This window comes from Coturnix japonica, chromosome 8 (assembly GCF_054131305.1).
Source record: "Coturnix japonica strain WE chromosome 8, WE-NBRP24, whole genome shotgun sequence".
NCBI lineage: Eukaryota > Metazoa > Chordata > Aves > Galliformes > Phasianidae > Coturnix > Coturnix japonica.
In genome coordinates, this window is record NC_140670.1 from 26,160,045 (window position 1) to 26,177,270 (window position 17,226).

General features: G+C 37.4%; 1 protein-coding gene across 7 annotated transcripts in view; it reads right to left on the bottom strand.

Moving 5' to 3' along the window:
* NRAP (nebulin related anchoring protein) overlaps positions 1-17,226 on the bottom strand; it is a 51,267-nt gene that overhangs the window by 917 nt on the left and 33,124 nt on the right. For 6 of the 7 annotated variants that reach the window (XM_085554760.1, XM_015867290.3, XM_085554759.1 and 3 more), the window contains 17 exons: positions 16,839-16,943; positions 14,678-14,776; positions 13,183-13,287; positions 12,687-12,794; positions 12,151-12,264; positions 11,057-11,254; positions 10,227-10,331; positions 9,133-9,231; positions 8,218-8,322; positions 7,753-7,860; positions 5,813-6,124; positions 4,737-4,841; positions 3,937-4,035; positions 3,721-3,825; positions 2,056-2,163; positions 1,138-1,449; positions 756-908 (listed from right to left, as the gene is read on the bottom strand). In XM_085554760.1, the coding sequence (XP_085410886.1) occupies positions 756-908; positions 1,138-1,449; positions 2,056-2,163; positions 3,721-3,825; positions 3,937-4,035; positions 4,737-4,841; positions 5,813-6,124; positions 7,753-7,860; positions 8,218-8,322; positions 9,133-9,231; positions 10,227-10,331; positions 11,057-11,254; positions 12,151-12,264; positions 12,687-12,794; positions 13,183-13,287; positions 14,678-14,776; positions 16,839-16,943 (2,340 nt within the window). The remainder of the gene's footprint in view (positions 1-755; positions 909-1,137; positions 1,450-2,055; positions 2,164-3,720; positions 3,826-3,936; positions 4,036-4,736; positions 4,842-5,812; positions 6,125-7,752; positions 7,861-8,217; positions 8,323-9,132; positions 9,232-10,226; positions 10,332-11,056; positions 11,255-12,150; positions 12,265-12,686; positions 12,795-13,182; positions 13,288-14,677; positions 14,777-16,838; positions 16,944-17,226) is intronic. The other variant, XM_085554758.1, reaches the window with a different exon arrangement.

Genomic DNA, 17,226 nt, shown 5'->3' on the forward strand with positions numbered 1-17,226 from the left:
GTTTGACTTTTTTTGCCAAAGTTAACGCTTACTTAAAGAAAACAAGTGTTAAAAGCACAGAGCTTCTATTTTACTATAATTTAGCAATCCCTAAATGTAGGGACTACAGTACAAGATTCCTGTGTGGACTTTTGCTCTCTTACATGGGGACATAGCAGATTTGAAGCCACCTTGTGGAGGTAAAGGACAAGGAAAACCAGGAAAAAAACAGCTTGTAATTTCTAGTGTTTGGGGATAAACTGGAGTGGAGAAACCTGGAACACTGCCCCTTTCCAAAAGCCTACCACAACACACATTATGGTGTCAAGAATCTACAGTGAGCCTGTCAATACAGCTGTCTGGGAAGAGTACAGGGTAACAATATTTGTCTTGCTGAAATTAGGAAAAGAGGAAGGGAATTGTGCCAGGTGTCCCTTCCACCTGCACTTTTGCTCTCTGTGGGTATATCACTTTGAGATCTGACAGTATCCAAAGTCAAGGGAAATACATCCTGTACTTTAAGAAAATCCTATCCTGTGGCACTTCTAGTCCCTGCTGGAATTCCTCAGCCATGACAGATCTGAATTCCCTTGTGAGGTTCCTTCAAATTGAAGCCTACAGAAAGCCACAGAGCTTGGGGAGGGAATCATATATATTCTGTTTAAAGTAAGGGGGAGAACTGTAATCTCTGGGGAGCATTAAATAGGCTGTATGCCTACCACCTGCCTTCTTAAGAGCACAGCTGTAGCTGTTTGTGAGAAGAATGGGTTACTTACAGCTTCAGGTCCATACTGAGCAGAAGCAGCCTGCAACCCCATTTCCCGAAGGTATGCCAGCTCAGCAGCTCTTCTTGCCCTTTCCACTTTGTAAGAACCTGGGGGAGTCCAGCCGATGCCTCTGAGCCAGTTCAAGTCAGACTTGTATTTTACCTAAGAGAATGGAACGTGCAATAGTGTGTATTACTATTAACCACATGCTCTGTGTTTTTGAGAGAGAATATATAAAGGGGAACAGGGGCAATAGTAAATAAATTGGGTTTTTTCTCAAAGACTGTAGTTCTTTTAAGAATGATTTTGTTGATAAATAAATTCTGTGTTGACACTGCCACAGAGACAGCTCTTAGCACTGGGAAGGATACTGCCTCTTAGCTATACTTACATCACTCTGCAGGTTGTAGGCCTGCTTTGCGTGTTTCACATTTAGCTGCTCAGGATCACAGGTGTATTGGTGCAAGGGCTGCTTGTAGTTAACATTGCTGGCAAGCTGCTGGCTTCTCTTAGCATGGAGGAACCCTGGCTGGTTAAGGTGACTCTGAAAATGTCCTCTGTTTTGGGCGTATGCGCTCCTGTACAGGTTGTCACTCTGGAGTTTCCCCACTCTGAGGACATGTCTGATATGGGCATCATCGTTTGCATTGAAGAATCCAATCCTCTGGCCTCTGTCTCTCACAAAGGCTTCTCTGTATTTGTACTGAGGAACATGCAGAGAAAAGTGTAATTTTCACATTCATTCAGATTACCTTCAGATTCCATTATTAAACAACATATCCTCCCCTAGCTTTCAATAACTTTTTTTTCAGGATACATCTCCTAATCTGACACTATAGGAGAATTACCTTGATGTTAATTTTTAAGGGAGTGGAACAGATAGATAGGGGCCCAAAGTAGTCCTCTCTCAAAAGTAACTAGAAGTCTTATTCTGTACCGAGTAAACATCTCAAACATGCAGCTCTTCCATATTCAGCTTTCTTGCTGACTGAGGTCTTCTGTGTTCAAAGGTGACCCACTTTATTCTAGCCCACGCTTGCCTATTTTTGACTAGTTTATGTAACTGCAATATAATATCCCTCCCTCCCAAAAACAGCTCCTTAAAATGAAACAGAGCAGCTTGGTATTGGACATTATTAATGAGAGCCTATAGTTGGAAATCTTTGTAGTTAAATGGCATTTATTTCATTGGCTACCAATTTTCTCACACATACACACACACTTTCTAATGTCTTATTCACCCATTTTTGCAGAGCAGGGGTGGCATGGGAATAGGATTGGGAAGTGTTTGAAACAGAGCAATTCTTACATCACTAGCAATCTCTCTTGAAGCCTTTGCTGTCTGGAATGGAATGGCGTCAATCCTAAAATCATAGCCAGATGCTCTTGTCTGTTCCCAAGATGTTTTATACACTTTCTGTGTTGAAAAGAAAAGAACAAAACAGTCAGTCATTTCCCCCTTGCAGTTTCTTAAACATAGTCCCATGACTGTAATAATAAATGTTTTATCCTACTGGGCTTGTTTGTTTCAAGAGTCATCAGTACCATCTCCAAGGTTTTGATCCAGTTCTACAGCCCTTCAACTTGTTTTCTATTCCCCCTAATGATAAAATGTCTCATCTGAAAAATGCCACTAGGGCTTCCTTTTGTACGTGAACGTGGTTGTTTCTGATTGGATTTAATTTCTATTAGAAACTGCGATGCATCAGTCACATCAATATTGCATTGATATTGCTCTTATTCTCTCTTTTGATGCATCCCTTTTCAGTGTCTTGGGTTTCATGGCATCATAATTTCAATAGTAGTTATTTCAAGCTTTTCTAATGACTCCTGTCTCTATTTCATAGCCACATGTGGCTTCATTAACTCATCTGAAATAACAGCCAAGTTCTAACATGTTTAATGTGACTTTGTGGGTGTGAACTACATTTACATCTTGAAGAGAAATTTCTCTAGATTTGGTTCTTCTTTCTTTAGTAGCACTCTTATAACAGCTTCTAGTCCCACCACCCAGCTGTTGCACCTTAGCAGACATTTTTGGCTATCCCTTTCTGATTTTATTGACTGGCTTTCTGGAAGACTTTGATCCATCCTTTTGAAGGTTTGCACTTATATGAGAAAAACAGCATGATATTTATTTCATATTTCAAAAAATATTCCTGTGTTTTACTGATGGATTTAGTGCCAGGTGATGCTTAATTTGAAAGTAAAATAAGATGCCATAAGTCCTGCCAGAATCAGTAGTCTGGATAGAACCAATGCAAATGTTAACATACGGTTTGTTAACAGGTCTAAGGCTGACCTTTCATTTGTGTGCAGTCACCCCTTTGCCATGTTACTTTTTTTTCATCTGTCACATCAAAGAACTTAAATCCTATTTCTTTCTTGTACATATAGAAGACCTACCACCAAATGAGAAACTCAAAACTTTTTTCAAACTAAGATCACTCTGACCCTGCAACTAAAGATGACAAATTTGATCACAACTATTAGAAATAGACTGTGTGCCACTGCATGAAGTGGAAACAAAATCTCTCTAAATCAATTCCACTCACTTGCATTTGCACTCATGTTGAGGACTGTGACTAAGGGATCGTCTCAACACAGCACTGCAGCTTCATGGAGATAGATCATACAGTCAAGGACAGAGAGGGATTCTCTCTCTGCCTCATCAAATACAAGTAGAAAGTTTTATAAGAAGTTATGCCTAAAATTTAGGACTTAAATGTTTAATAATAGCTTCTTGTCCTAGGAAGCAGAACAAATTCTTACAAGAAAAATAAACAACCTTTCCTGATCTCTCCCTCCCAGGCCAAGCAGCGTACTGGCAGTCCACAAGCTCTACATTTTCTGTTCATGTTCAAAGAACCTGACTTCTACACATTCATGAAAGCTTTTCATTTCCAAGCAAATGTGTTTTCTTTAATGATTGTTATAAAGTCAGTTCCTTAAAGTAAAAACTTCTGTAACTTACTTCACTGATATGAAGTGCATTCTGGCGAGCTCGGATAAAATCTGGATGATCAGGAGGCAGCGTATACCTGTGCCTGGCTTCAGAGTCTCCAGCCTTGTACAGCCTCTGAGGAGACAAAAGACAGTGAATGCAACTGATTCTGGAAGTCAGGTCGATTCTTTTTAATGCCTTTAGCACAACAAAAGTTAAGATCATTTATAGTCAAATGAAACCTACATCATTGCACTGGAGGTAGCTATTTTTAGCATGAATCAAATCTGGAGAGTCGACCACGGCAGTGAACTTCAGACTTTCTGGCTTCTGACGGTACTTGGTCTGGAGGGGACAAAAAAACACAAATAAATACACACACAGGATGCTTCTGTTAGACAGTGGTGATATATCGTGATTCTAGGTGTGTGATAATTGGAGTAAATCACCAAAATCACATTCCTGAAGCCACAGTGATAAAAACATACTGTTCTGCTTTGGTCTTAGTTGCTCTTTCAGCCAGTGAACAAGGATGCCACTGTCTCATTGCTGTAATTCCAAATCACCAACCTTTCTTTATTTTTATTTTTATGTGTGTGTGTGTGTGCACACACAAGGACCCTGCACTGAAAATTCACATGTGAAATCTATGAACACTGCATTTTTGGCAGCTTATACTTTTCCTCTATTAATACCTGATACTAAGCAGGCTAACACACCTTCATTGTGACTGTCAGTGTTGTATCTTTCTATATCACTTCCATAAGGATCTGCTTAGAATTTTATAATAGAATTTACTGCATTTATTTATTGCTACGTGTTTTGTTTATACTCTTGTGTTTCATTCGGAATGGAAAATATTCAGCAGGTGTCACACAGTGGACTTGCATCTCCTGTATTGCTTCTTGGTAACTTATACCTTGTATAAACAGGCTCCCACATCAAAAGGAAATGATAAGCTACATTCGTAAGTGTCATGTAACGAGGAGCCTTGATGGTAAACAATTCCTACAGACGTGCTATCCCATGAAAGATTTATCAGTTACCTCACTGATGAGCTCGCCAGCCTTCTTTACACTTTCTATCTGCGGAGATCTCAGAGCCATCCAACCAACTCCTTTCATGAAGTTCAGGTCTGATTTATAGCGATGCTGTTGAAAATGAAAATCGTTAGCTATCAGTTTTGCATCCACAGCTATTAAGGTATTTTAAAAAGACTCTCTGATTCGTATTAACATTTTGAGGTTTTTCATTTGCCATGCACATATCAGATCGTAAAGCCAAACTGTTTGCATTTGTTCATTCCACCAGGAATTAAATAATGTATCATATGCAAGTTACAAGAGAAGGCCCCACAAGTGAATTAGTATGGCTCAAAGCAGTCAGTAATAACCTGTTTGTACTGGGCGTAAAAGAAACCCTTTTGAAATAATTTTCTGAGGTGAGTTCAAGTCAGGAATACTAATTATTTTATCTGGTGCAGGCTTCCTCATTAACCCCATTTCTAAGAGGAGACTTAAGACTCTTTCTTTATTCACATTAAAGGTTTCCTCTACCTTCTTATCCAGGAAAATGAGACAGACCCAATGTAAAGTAAAAGCTAGGAAAGTAGTCCCAGTCCTGACGATTCTTACCTCTCCTATAAGCAAAAGGGATGGCAACCAGCTAGCTCAAACAGGTGCTGTACATTATTCTTACTATACAGCGAGGGGATCAGACAAAATCACCTCAGTCATTTCCCTTTGGTGTCCACAGGCAAAGAGAGAAATCCTTCTGCACAAAGAATTCTATGTGTAGAGCAATGGCTGTCAAACCACTGGCTGGCTGCTATCCAAAATGCTGAGACATTACTGATTATTATTTTTATTTTATATTTTTATATCCCAGAGCTCTAGGATAAGTGACGTGGACCACACTGATTTTCTGTCATGTTCATAACATAAGAACTTCTAATTCATGTATATTCTATAGAGCAATCAGATATCTTGCTACTAGACATTGTAAGTTTGCAAATACTATTTCTAAAAACACTGCCCAATGTCAGCAAACAATTTGTGCTATTCCTTTAAAGCTCTATCAATACTAAATTCAGTTATTTTCTCTTTACATAAGGAAAGTTTACCTCGCTCTGTAGCATATGGGCTCTTTTGGCCCATTTCATCTTCAAGTCTTCCAGGAGTGCTGTAAATTCGTGGAGTCTCTTTCTATAATCTTGATCACTTGCTAAGGCCTGGGCTTTCCTTGCATGGACAAGATTCACCATGTCCATGGGCAGATTGTATTGAGACCACACTCCCTGGGATCCTTTCTTATACTCCTGTTCACTCTGTAATTTGGCAGCATGCAAGCAATGCAGCAACCTGGTATCATCCAGAACACTTCTGGCCCCAATGTGCTTTCCTCTTTCCATCACAAAATTGTGTTTATACTGGTACTAAAAATAAAAAAAAGGATAGAAGTGAAAAAGTGCCATGCTTAGACTGGCTGCTCTAGCTAAGTAGCTTAGGATAAGTCACTGAAACATCTATGCTGACTGCAAAAACAGCCAGGGTCTGCAGTGCTAAGTATTTCCCTGAATCTCTCATTGCTTTTGAGTTGCCACAGTAGTTGTAGTATATAAGTTAAGCACAATTCAATGCATTCTCTGAATATCTTCAAAGCACTGGTAATATGTAAACCTCAGATGATGCACTTTTATTAACTCTCAGTTATAATCCCATAATTAGGAATGAGAATGTAAGAGGAATAAGCAAAAGGAAGAAGAAAATATCCCTATGGTGAAACATCATGCACTCTGTAGCCTTCAGATTTGCAAATGCCACCCAGCTATTTTAAAGAGTAAATTCAGTCTTCCTGGATCAATAACTATGTTGAAAAGCCTAAGATGGTGGCCTGAACAGAAGAATAAGCACCAGCAACCCCTCGTTCTCATCTTAGCTGGGACTATAACTCTCTCTATGATCTTGCATTTATCCTCTCTGTGAAATAGTGATGATGATGATAATGATTATTTATACAGCATCAACAGGGTGCTTGGAACTTTAAAGAGAAGGCCTGGGCCCTGAAGAGTTCATAATGTAGTTGAAATGGGATAATAACACTTATCTACCACACAGGAGAGTTGCGAGGATTAAATTACTGTAGCTAATGTTTACAAAGTGCTTCGAAGATGAAGGGCCAAATTCAGATCTGTTGTAAGTGGATGTAATTCTATTATGGACTTGTACCCTTTAGAGCAGATCTGAAGCTGTAACCAAAAGCACTCTGCAAAATGTAGTTAAGTATACATTATAAATTACAGCTAGATATAGTTGCTTCATAAAACAAATGCACATGAAACAGATTCATATTTTATCATGTTAGAGATAAAATATGCAACTAAATACTACACAAAAGAAGGAATTTTTAAAGTTATTTTTTAGACATTTTTTCTTCTTACATTTCTTGTGAGGAAGGGATGAACTTAGACTTTCTGAGTAATGTGTGCCACCGTGTCCAAGTGCATTGTCAGCAGTGATCCAAATGAAAGTGAATTTATAGGGATGAGAAGATTTTTTCCTTCCCTTTCAGAAATTAAGGGACACAGATGTACAGGAGCATTCACTAATTTTCACTTTATAACCAGACAGACATATCCTGATTTTCAGAGATTCAAAAAATGCTTTTCTGAATTCATCTCAATTCAGGAGCCCTAAGCACTTCCAAAAGTCAGTTCAAAGCAAGGCGGACAGAATTAGTGGGCGCTTTATAATATGAGAAGCTAAAAGCCTGGAGATGAACAGAATCTCTCTGATTTATCTGTCTGCAAATACTTTAATTCACCAGCTATTTCCCACTGGAAGATGTTTAACCGAGCTTGGCTCTCGATTAGCAAAGATTCTTACTTTTTTTTTTTTTTTTAAATTCACACAAAGAATCTCATTCATAAGTAATATATTCTGTCTCACACTTGTCTCACATGGTTACAGAGTTGCTTTAATTCAGTAAAATCTGCTTTAGACATTGTTTTACATGAAGTTAACAGGAATTAGGCAAGATGGAAGGTTGAATCATTCAACTCACATCACTGGCAATATCTCTGGAGGCCCTCGCAGTCTGGAAAGGGAGTGCTTCCATTGTCAGCTTGTAGCCTTGAGCACGTAGATTATGCCAAGATTCCCTGTATTTCACCTAAAGTAGGAGAGGCACATGTAGATTGCTCTTTCGCTTTTAAATGCACAAAGGAATAAACAAAGGAACCCTCTTTCATTTGTTATTCTGAGTTACTCATTCCTCATAATCAAAGGAATTTCTTTTTTTTTTAAATTATCTTGAGGAAATCCTACTATCTCAGGCAAAGCAAGTCCTATATTTCATGTAGATTTAATTTACAACTACAAGTATGCTAATGGAAATAAATATCATTATAATCAAATCAGGAGAAGCATAAATAGAACAGATCTAAGAAGTCCTTTACTTATCCTCCTACCTTGCTACTGTACAATTTATCCTCCAACTCAGATAAGTATAAAAAATACAAAAACTTACATCACTGAGGTTGGCTGCATTTATTCTTGCTTGTGTGAACTCAGGCAGACCCAGTGTTGGTGTATAGTGATGCTGAATGTCCTCTCCTGCTGCTTTATAAAGGCGCTAGAAAAGAGATCAAAAAAGACAGTCGCAATTAATTATCCTTAATATCTCAGTAATGCATCAGTAGTGCTTAAGTTGTTTGTGATTATGGCAACTATAATTAGCCAGCCCCCCAAAAAAACCACAAACAAACCAACAGCTAAGAATATAATAATGCTATAACATGTTTTGTTTTTTCTGGAAAGTAAAACCAGGACAAGTTTAAAACAATTATCATATGTATACCACCAGGATGCCAACCCACTGCATTGTTAGCTTTAACTTTAGTACCTTCCTAGCAGGCCTAATGGGTACCTGAAACCATTAATTGCACCTTGGATGTATGCTATTTAAAGGGGCTGCTATTTCTGGCCATCTTTTCTAGCTTAGCCCTTTTCTTCACCTTATGATGGACAATTCTGATAATTTACCTGTGGATTTCCTCCTGTTCTTTGAAAATAAGAAAAGATATTATTCTGGAGGCCTCAAAAGTAGCCCATACTGTGCAAATGAGCTCCCTCAAGAACAACATCAGATCTTTTGAGGTTTTGTTTCATGTGAAAACACTTGATAACAGGATCCTAACATATGGGCATTATTCAAGTGGTTTTGGTTTTTATTTTTAAAGAGATTGAATTGAAAAATGATATTAAATATTTGTCTGGAAATAATAAAACACAATCTAACTAGGCATAAGCAGAATTCAGTGATGCTTGCTTTCTTTTTGATGCATTTTGCTTTCAGAAGAGAATGCTCTCTTTCCCACTCCTCCATCCCTCACTCACTGCATTTTGAAAAGCATATTTTCTGATTCACGTAAAGAGAGCCTACCTCATTAGCAATCATATTGCTGAATTTTGCATGAAGGAGGCCAGGAGAGTCTGTCACCGATGTGTACTTGAAGGAATGTGGCTGCTGACGATATTTACTCTGAGTTCACGCACAAAGAAAAATGAACAGAATAACTAAATTGTCTTGTCAAACATGGGACATTTTCTTGTACTAATGCCCTTTTGCTTAAAGCTCTACTTTACTTTGCAAAGGGCATATAACTAGTAGCCATTGAATTAATTTACCCTTTGCAAACCTGAATTTGATGAATTTTAGTCTCACAGGGGAAAGGAAAAATAAGTAAGGAATAAGGTGTGAAAAACAAACAAGCAAGCAAAAAACTATCACACTAAATACAGCCATGAGGTTATTTCACACTTTGGTGTCATTAGCACTGGCTAGTGGAATTACAGAGAGGCAATCCAATCCAGAGAAAAGGAGCTGCACAAGTCAGCTGAAATTTTTTGTGGTAAAGGCAAGATTTCACCTAACCCATATGTCAGAATTGTGAACAAAGTAACCACAACATCACTGTAAGTAGGGATCCATTCACTAAACCAACTACGAAGAGCATTCTACAAAAAGCAAACATTTTTCTTATTTTCACATCAGTGGGAATATGGGTAATATATCAGTGATTGGAAGCTATCAGAAACTATACAAAGATAACACAACAGAGGAGAGAAACAATTAGATAAAAAGGCAGTTAAAAGATTGGCACGTGAAGGCAGCAAGTGAAAAACAGACTGCTGGGCACTGCAGTCTAATTTTGGAGAAATAGCACAAGGTACTTTGCAGAAATAGCCATGGTCTTATTTTTAGTTGAAAATCCCATTTTTAATCTAAATGAAAATCACACAAAACAACCTATTGGGTCCAAAACACATGAGAAGAGATATATGAAAACAGCAGTCTGCAAATCCTTGAACTCATTCAGGTTTACCCATCTGCAGTTAGGACACGAACTGACTGATCAAACACAAGGGGAGGGAGACTAGCTTTATCCAGTGAGCCACTTTGCCAGCCCAGTTTAATGGAAAGACATCTGGCAAACTCTTGTATGCAGTGCAGAAATCAAAAACCTCTTTTGTTACCTCACTGATGAGTTCAGAGGCTTTCTTCTTTCCTTCAATCTCTAGGGCCCCTGGAGTAATACATCCAACTCCTCGCATAAAGTTCATGTCAGACCGATATAAATTCTAAGGAAAACCGAGCAGAAGTAATTAAAAGTTTGCGTTTGAAATGCCCTATATTTATTCCTCCTAAAATAAACAGTAAATTTATTCAAATAAATCCACTACAATTTGTCGGTGATAGGTATTGCTAAGGACCTTCACCCTACATTCTTTTGTTTATGTGCATACAGCACTGGCAGATCTACAGAGGTTCTGAAGAGCACTAAATCCCATGAACATTGAATGGACTCCCAGCTTCCATTTGTAACCTTGAAAATCTCCTCCAGATAAATAAATTTCATTTGTTTATTATATAAATTGCATCTTCATAGTATTTATTTGTAGGTCTTTCTCAAGTCCTATCTTTAACAATAAATACTTTCCTCATGGAAGTACACATTACTCCTACCCAGATGCAAATCACCTGAAATAGTTGCTAAATAGTTTTCACTGTAAGCAAGACCTTAAAAAGAATATTTTATCAACAGTGCAGTCATACGCTCTTGCAAGCACTGCTTGCCCAGCCATCAAAGACTGCTTTACTTCATCTCTCAGTATGGCATGATCACACACACTGTACAACAGCTCAAACAGATAAGCAACTCATCCTGGTTGTAATCAAGGGGGAACAGCTACTGTTTATCTCTCAGCCACCATTCAAGTACATACCATCAGCTGCCACAATTTGGAACTGAATTATCTCCTATCACACTCAACTGGGGAATATTGCTGAGATATTTTGCAATTACCTCACTCTGTAGTTTATATGCATTCTTGGCACACTGCAATCTCAGATCATCAGTCAAAGAAGTGTACTGGTGTAGCAGCTGTCTGTATTCTTGTTCACTGACCAAAGACTGGGCTTTCCTGGCATGCACCAAGTTTATCATATCAAGTGGCAGATGGAAGTGAGTCTTTGTATCCTCAAAACCTTGCTTATATTTCACCTATCGAATGAAAAACAGATAACAAACAGAATTGCAGCACAGTAATGCAACTTTATATACCACACATCTAATTGCAGCATAGTAATCAGGGTTCACATTTTGCTCAGAAGGGACATTATCCATATAGAACACAAATTATTCTTTTTAAAAGTGCATTCCTGAATTTAACTCTTCTGTGAACACTTGTATTTAGAATATGTGACAGCCTATTCTTCATCAAAATAGGAGCCATCTACGTTATACTTAACTAAGTTGAGATATTCTGAAGAATTTTCATTTTTGTTACTATGAAATACATTGAATCTATAAAATCACCAAACTGATGACAGAATTCTTCATTTTCTGTATCTCTAGAAAGTACAGCTAGGAGTTAAAGCTACTGTTTGGGGATAAAACATGAACAGTTATGTATTTGAAACTCTACAAATCCCCACTCAAAATATTTGTTGGTGCCTACTAATTTGGCACCCAGCTTCATCTCATAGTATTAAATGTCATTTTTGAGGCTGCTGGGATTTTCCCCTTCTCATTTCTTGTCTCAGGAAGAGGAATTTGATGAAACCTGCAGATAATTTTTTCTCTTGAAATTGCCTGATCAGATTATGCAAAATTGAGATGCTCAGGTAGTTCATCCAGATAACAAATATCTGGATCTACTAAAGATCAAAGTGACTTAAAGTAATTCGACAGATTACTCAGTTCTTTAGACACCTGTTTTACCTTTATCAGCCTAAGAACACCATCACGCAAGAAAGAATCCTAGTAAAAGCCCAGAACTCACTGAATTGAAATAGCATGACAAGAAGCTAGTCCACAGCTCCTTTTACCTTCCATAGAATCCTATGCCCTGTTAGGAATCAATCCCAAAACATCCACATCTTCCTTTTTGTACTTACATCACTCTGTAGTGATGACGCATGGACTGAATGAGCAATACGAATATCACCATCCAGGCCACATGAACCAATCATCTGCCCTTTCATTTTCTCAAACGCCTCCTTGTACTTGTGCTGAGAAAGAAACAAGAAAAGAGATATGAATAGGACTGAAGATAAACAAGAATTTAGAACTGTTACAAATTCAAATAAAAAGATTTTCATATTGCAGAAGGACAGCCATGAATAATAAATTCTGTTCATACATAGTTGATGATGGCCTATGTCTTCTGAACTATCCCTATGACTGCCCAGTCCCTACATCAGCTACGCTGATCAGCTTTGCATTAGCAAGCCTTCCTTTGGTAGTTACCAATAACAACTCATTGTGTCTACACCTCCAAAACTACAGTAACCAACAAGAAGGAAGTTGAATGTCTCCCAGCTGTAAGGTTCACTGAACATGCAGATTCCATCAAGAGTCACTCAGCAGAGCAGAAACACTCTGAAGTGACAGACATCTCCTACTGGACAGTATCAGCAGGAAGTTCACCTACATCACTTATGATTTCACCCGAAGCCTTAGCTGCCTGGAAGGGAATGGCATCGAGTCTCAGCTGATATCCACCATCTTTCATCTTCTTCCAGGACTCCTTATAGCGATTCTAGCAAACAGAAAAGAGGAAAGAAATACAGATGCTGATCAGAGGGCTAATATTGCAGCATTATTGCTACCCTAGCAATGTTACCAAAACAATTTCATTCTATTCTAACACAGAAAGCTACAATAAATTATACTATCAATACGCAACAAGAATAAGTAGATTACAAATGTTCATTATAAAACTGTAGTTGTTTGATCTCTATCTTTCTAACTTAAGAGAAGTCTGGCAAGAAGTTTCATTTCTCATTTTATTTTAGGGATATTTAGACCATAGAGTAACCATACACAGGGGAAAGCAAGAAAAACAGTTTGATTGCCTGTGTAAGACAAATGGCAAAGTACTGTGAATTTTTCATTTTTCTTTAATATTTTAATGGACAGATTTATACCTCACTGATATTCATGGCATTTAATTTAGCCCGAAGGATTTCAGGAAGATCTGTTGTTAGTGTATACTGATGCTTTACGCTTTCTCCGTGCTCCTTGTACAACCGCTGCAAACAGAAATAAGTTTTAATAGTAAGTATTCAATCGAGGTTCACCAAATAATTTTGACCAAAAAAAAAAAAAAAAAAAAAAAAAAGTACATGAATAGATTTATGGAAAGCAAAGACTACAAGAAAATGATAACAGCATTAAGTACAGGAAACTATATCAGTCAAAAAGTATTTGAAAGTTGTTTCATGCATCTATCAGCTAGTGTATGCTAGTTCCATGAGGTTAATTGGAACTTGGCCAACAATGGCTACCCAGAGTTCACCTATTTCAAAATTACTATTACTTTTCTTTATTAGTTTCTTCTTACACTGACACTATAGTTCTCAGACAACCACAGATAGCCACCTCTCCTTCTGGTCTTAGATATGACTCATATCTTGACCACCCGGCTTGCCTTTCCCAAGCTGTTATTCCCACATAAGTGTTTGAGACCCCTGAGATAAGAATGAACCTGTGCGTTCCACCCTCCTGCCTCTTTCTTTAGCAAGTAGGTCCGCTTGTAATGCAGCTCCATGAGAAGAAAATTAATGAGAAACTCTATGTGTGGAGAAGTAGAACAGCAGACTGATTTTGACTGTGGCTCGGTGGAACAAAATGACTTATATTTATCCCGCCTGAGATGTAAGTCTTTTGGATCTTATTAATTAAACCAAAGGTACAGACACTGTAAGTATTACAGTAGCATGTGTTTTACACAAAGTCTTTCATCTTCTTCTCTGCTTTAAAAATATCTATTTTCACAATAAAACATCCTCTCATGTTTGAAACTTGTCTTTTTTGAGTGACTTTTGCTTATTATTCACTTCAGCATTATCCCAGTTAAGTCTACAATAGTTTTAAATCGCTCTACTATTAAAAATAAACACGTTTAAACACCAAACAGCCTCAATTCTTCCCTTTAACGTTTCCCCTCCTGGATTTCTCTCTCAGAAGGTTGACAGCTTGAAACATTTTATTTTTTCTTCCTTGTCACACTGTCTCTCATTTTATTTCCAAAGAATGTGTGGAAATTGAAATTTGAAAGAAATTATTTGAGAAGGAAAAGGAACCCCAGATAGGTTCTTCCTCAATGAATCTTAAAAGGTCAACAGTTCCTAAAGGTCAAAGGTCAGCCTTAATCCTAAATTTTACTTCTGATAAAAGAAAAACATTGGCCGAGTGCCTTTTTTACATGAAATTCCCATTCACTTTAGTGGGATTTCTGTGACTTTCCATTTCAGGTTAGAAACATGTTTTTTGTGAGATGCACCACACCAGAACACAGAAGTTTTATGGTTCCCAAGGATTATCACAGAGAAAGAAAGAGAGAGAAAGCCAGTGCTTCAATCAGGTCGTTCAAAGAGGATACCACTCTTATAATCATAATGTATATACATTATAACTTACATCCACAGCCTGGTTATAACTAATTCTAGCCTGGATCATCTCAGGAGTGTCTTTAATACTGGTAAACTTCAAAGCATATGGATGCTGACGGTACTTCTTCTGTTGAGCAGAAAAAGATCAAAGCTGTGAATTTTGTGCTGCTCTTTCATGCTATTTGAAAGAGAAAAATCATAGGTTGCTGGAGATTAGAGTGAATTTGTGAACATAATTATTATTCCTCTTTCCTCATCTTTATGTCCTAGGTACATTCAGATTAATATTTGTTTCAATTTAACAATAACCTTTTGCCGATTAATATTAAAGTATTTCTCCCAAAATATAAGGAAAACATTTCAAAATGAGATTCTGTCTACTTAAATACTCCAGGACTCAGGATTTGAAAATCTTTTTCAGGTAGCTTCAAATACAGTATGACTTATATTTTTTATTTATATTTCCGCTAAGCAAGAAATGGTATATGATTGTGGTGCTTTAATAATGGCAACAGCTAAACTACTGTTTCAAGGGTTAGGTTTTCTCCTTATTTACCTATAGCAAATGCGTGCAGCTATTAACACCGTGCCTAATTGTTGTGGTACATGAGATTAATTTTGCTTGTTTGAAAGAACCTATAAAAGCCTCTGAGACATCTTGTTACATACACATAATTAAAATGAAGGCTGTTTTATGAGAAAATGACACTTCTTCCATATGGTCCAGTTCAGTAAAGTCTTGGGGTCCTATACACATCATTACTCTTATCAATTCTCCAAATAGCATGTACAACGTATCCTGATATCTGTGATGAACACCCAAGTCAGTAAGTATGTTCATGACTCTTTTGGAAACTGTTTATATCTGCGTACAAGGCTAAAGCCACGTCCATCCTCCTTTGATGTAATACCATCCCCAGAAGTTACTTTGAGACAATATCTTGAATCTTTGAGGACTCAAAATGACAACATAAAACATATTAAATCTTTTAAGGCATTGCAAGCTAACAAGCAACATTTTGATTTCAGACAGAAATCCATTAACAATGAGCAATCTCATTGATTTTAACTGAGGACAGTAGCGGGTTACTCTTTGTCCTGTTCAGTTGCAAAAACAAACATTAGCTGACAAGAACATCACTACATAAAATTCAAAAAGCAGTTGCTTTTTAGCAATATAACAAGTAATTCATGGGCTGTATAGAAAAGCCATCTAAAAACTGCACTCACAAATTATGTTGACATGAACAATCTACCAGGTCAAATTTCTGCATGGCAAATTTGTCACAGTTACTGTTCCTGCTGGCACTAGCTTTTATGAAGTTATCTCACTTCATGCTAACTGAGAATCTAATTTATTTTCTCTAAAATAAACAACCATCTTCAATGCAGATGATTAAACAGGAAAAGAAAAATAATGTTAGCAATCAGGCAGATGTGAAGAACAACTATATAGTTCTGAGACCAGTGACTTTATCATTATTCTCATTGAATGAATGGACAGATGATTCCTGTATCATCAGTGGTTATCTAATAAAATCACAAAATTCAGTGTACTAGTACAGCAGATTTGGGCAATAGGACTCCCTCTGAAATAGTAGAAACAGAATGCTATGAGCCTTTGAATCATTTCCATCACTACCTCCTTTGAAGGCCTCTTGGGACTGGCACAAAGGATTCTAGAGCTTCCCTTACCTGTAAGTGGCATTGGTTATAGAGAGAAATAAGGATGAAAACTACTATATATATATATATATAGCTACATACAGAGATACCTATATGAATTTCAATAGCTAACGTGAATATATCTCAAAAAGGAGCAAGAAGGAACACGTATCTCTTACAAAAGAAGGTTCTCAGTCCAATGACTACATCTTTTCATCATCTCTCCTGTTTTGCTTCATTAAAAAGGTAGGCTAGTGGGTAGCAATTGAGCACCGTTTGATTGCCATTATTATTCATAATATCATTTGTCACCTACTTTGTTTTTGCAAAGGCTATATGGACTCCTACTGGTGCGTGTTTGGTATCTGGTTTCCCTCTAATTACCAGTTCTATCCCTAGTTTTGAGGGCTTTCATGTAGTATGCCTTTTTCTTTCCCCTTTGAGTAGAAATTATTTTAATTTTATACAGACATTTTGCACACATTATGCAGCAAATTCTGTTGCATGCTGTCATGAAATCTCACCTCACTAATGAGTTCTCCTGCCTTCTTAGCCTGCTCCACATTTAATGACCCAGTGGCTATCCATCCAGCTCCTTTCATCCAGTTCAAATCTGCTCTGTATCGGTTCTGACAAAGAAAAAGAAAATCATCCTATTGTTGGTGTTCGTACACTTAAAATGCCATTTAAATATTCAGCCATCTCAGGAACTACAGCCAAGTCAATTTAATTCCTGCTTGTGATGTATTTGCTATTGCACAGTTGCAAGGAAAGCAAAATAAATTGCAGAACAAGATAGCAGTATTAAGACTCCAACACACGCTTTGCAAGGCAAGTAGTAGTAGTAGTAGTCTATACCCTACTGTTATTTGTAGACTTTGCTCTAACTCAGTAACAAACTTCAGAAGGTTG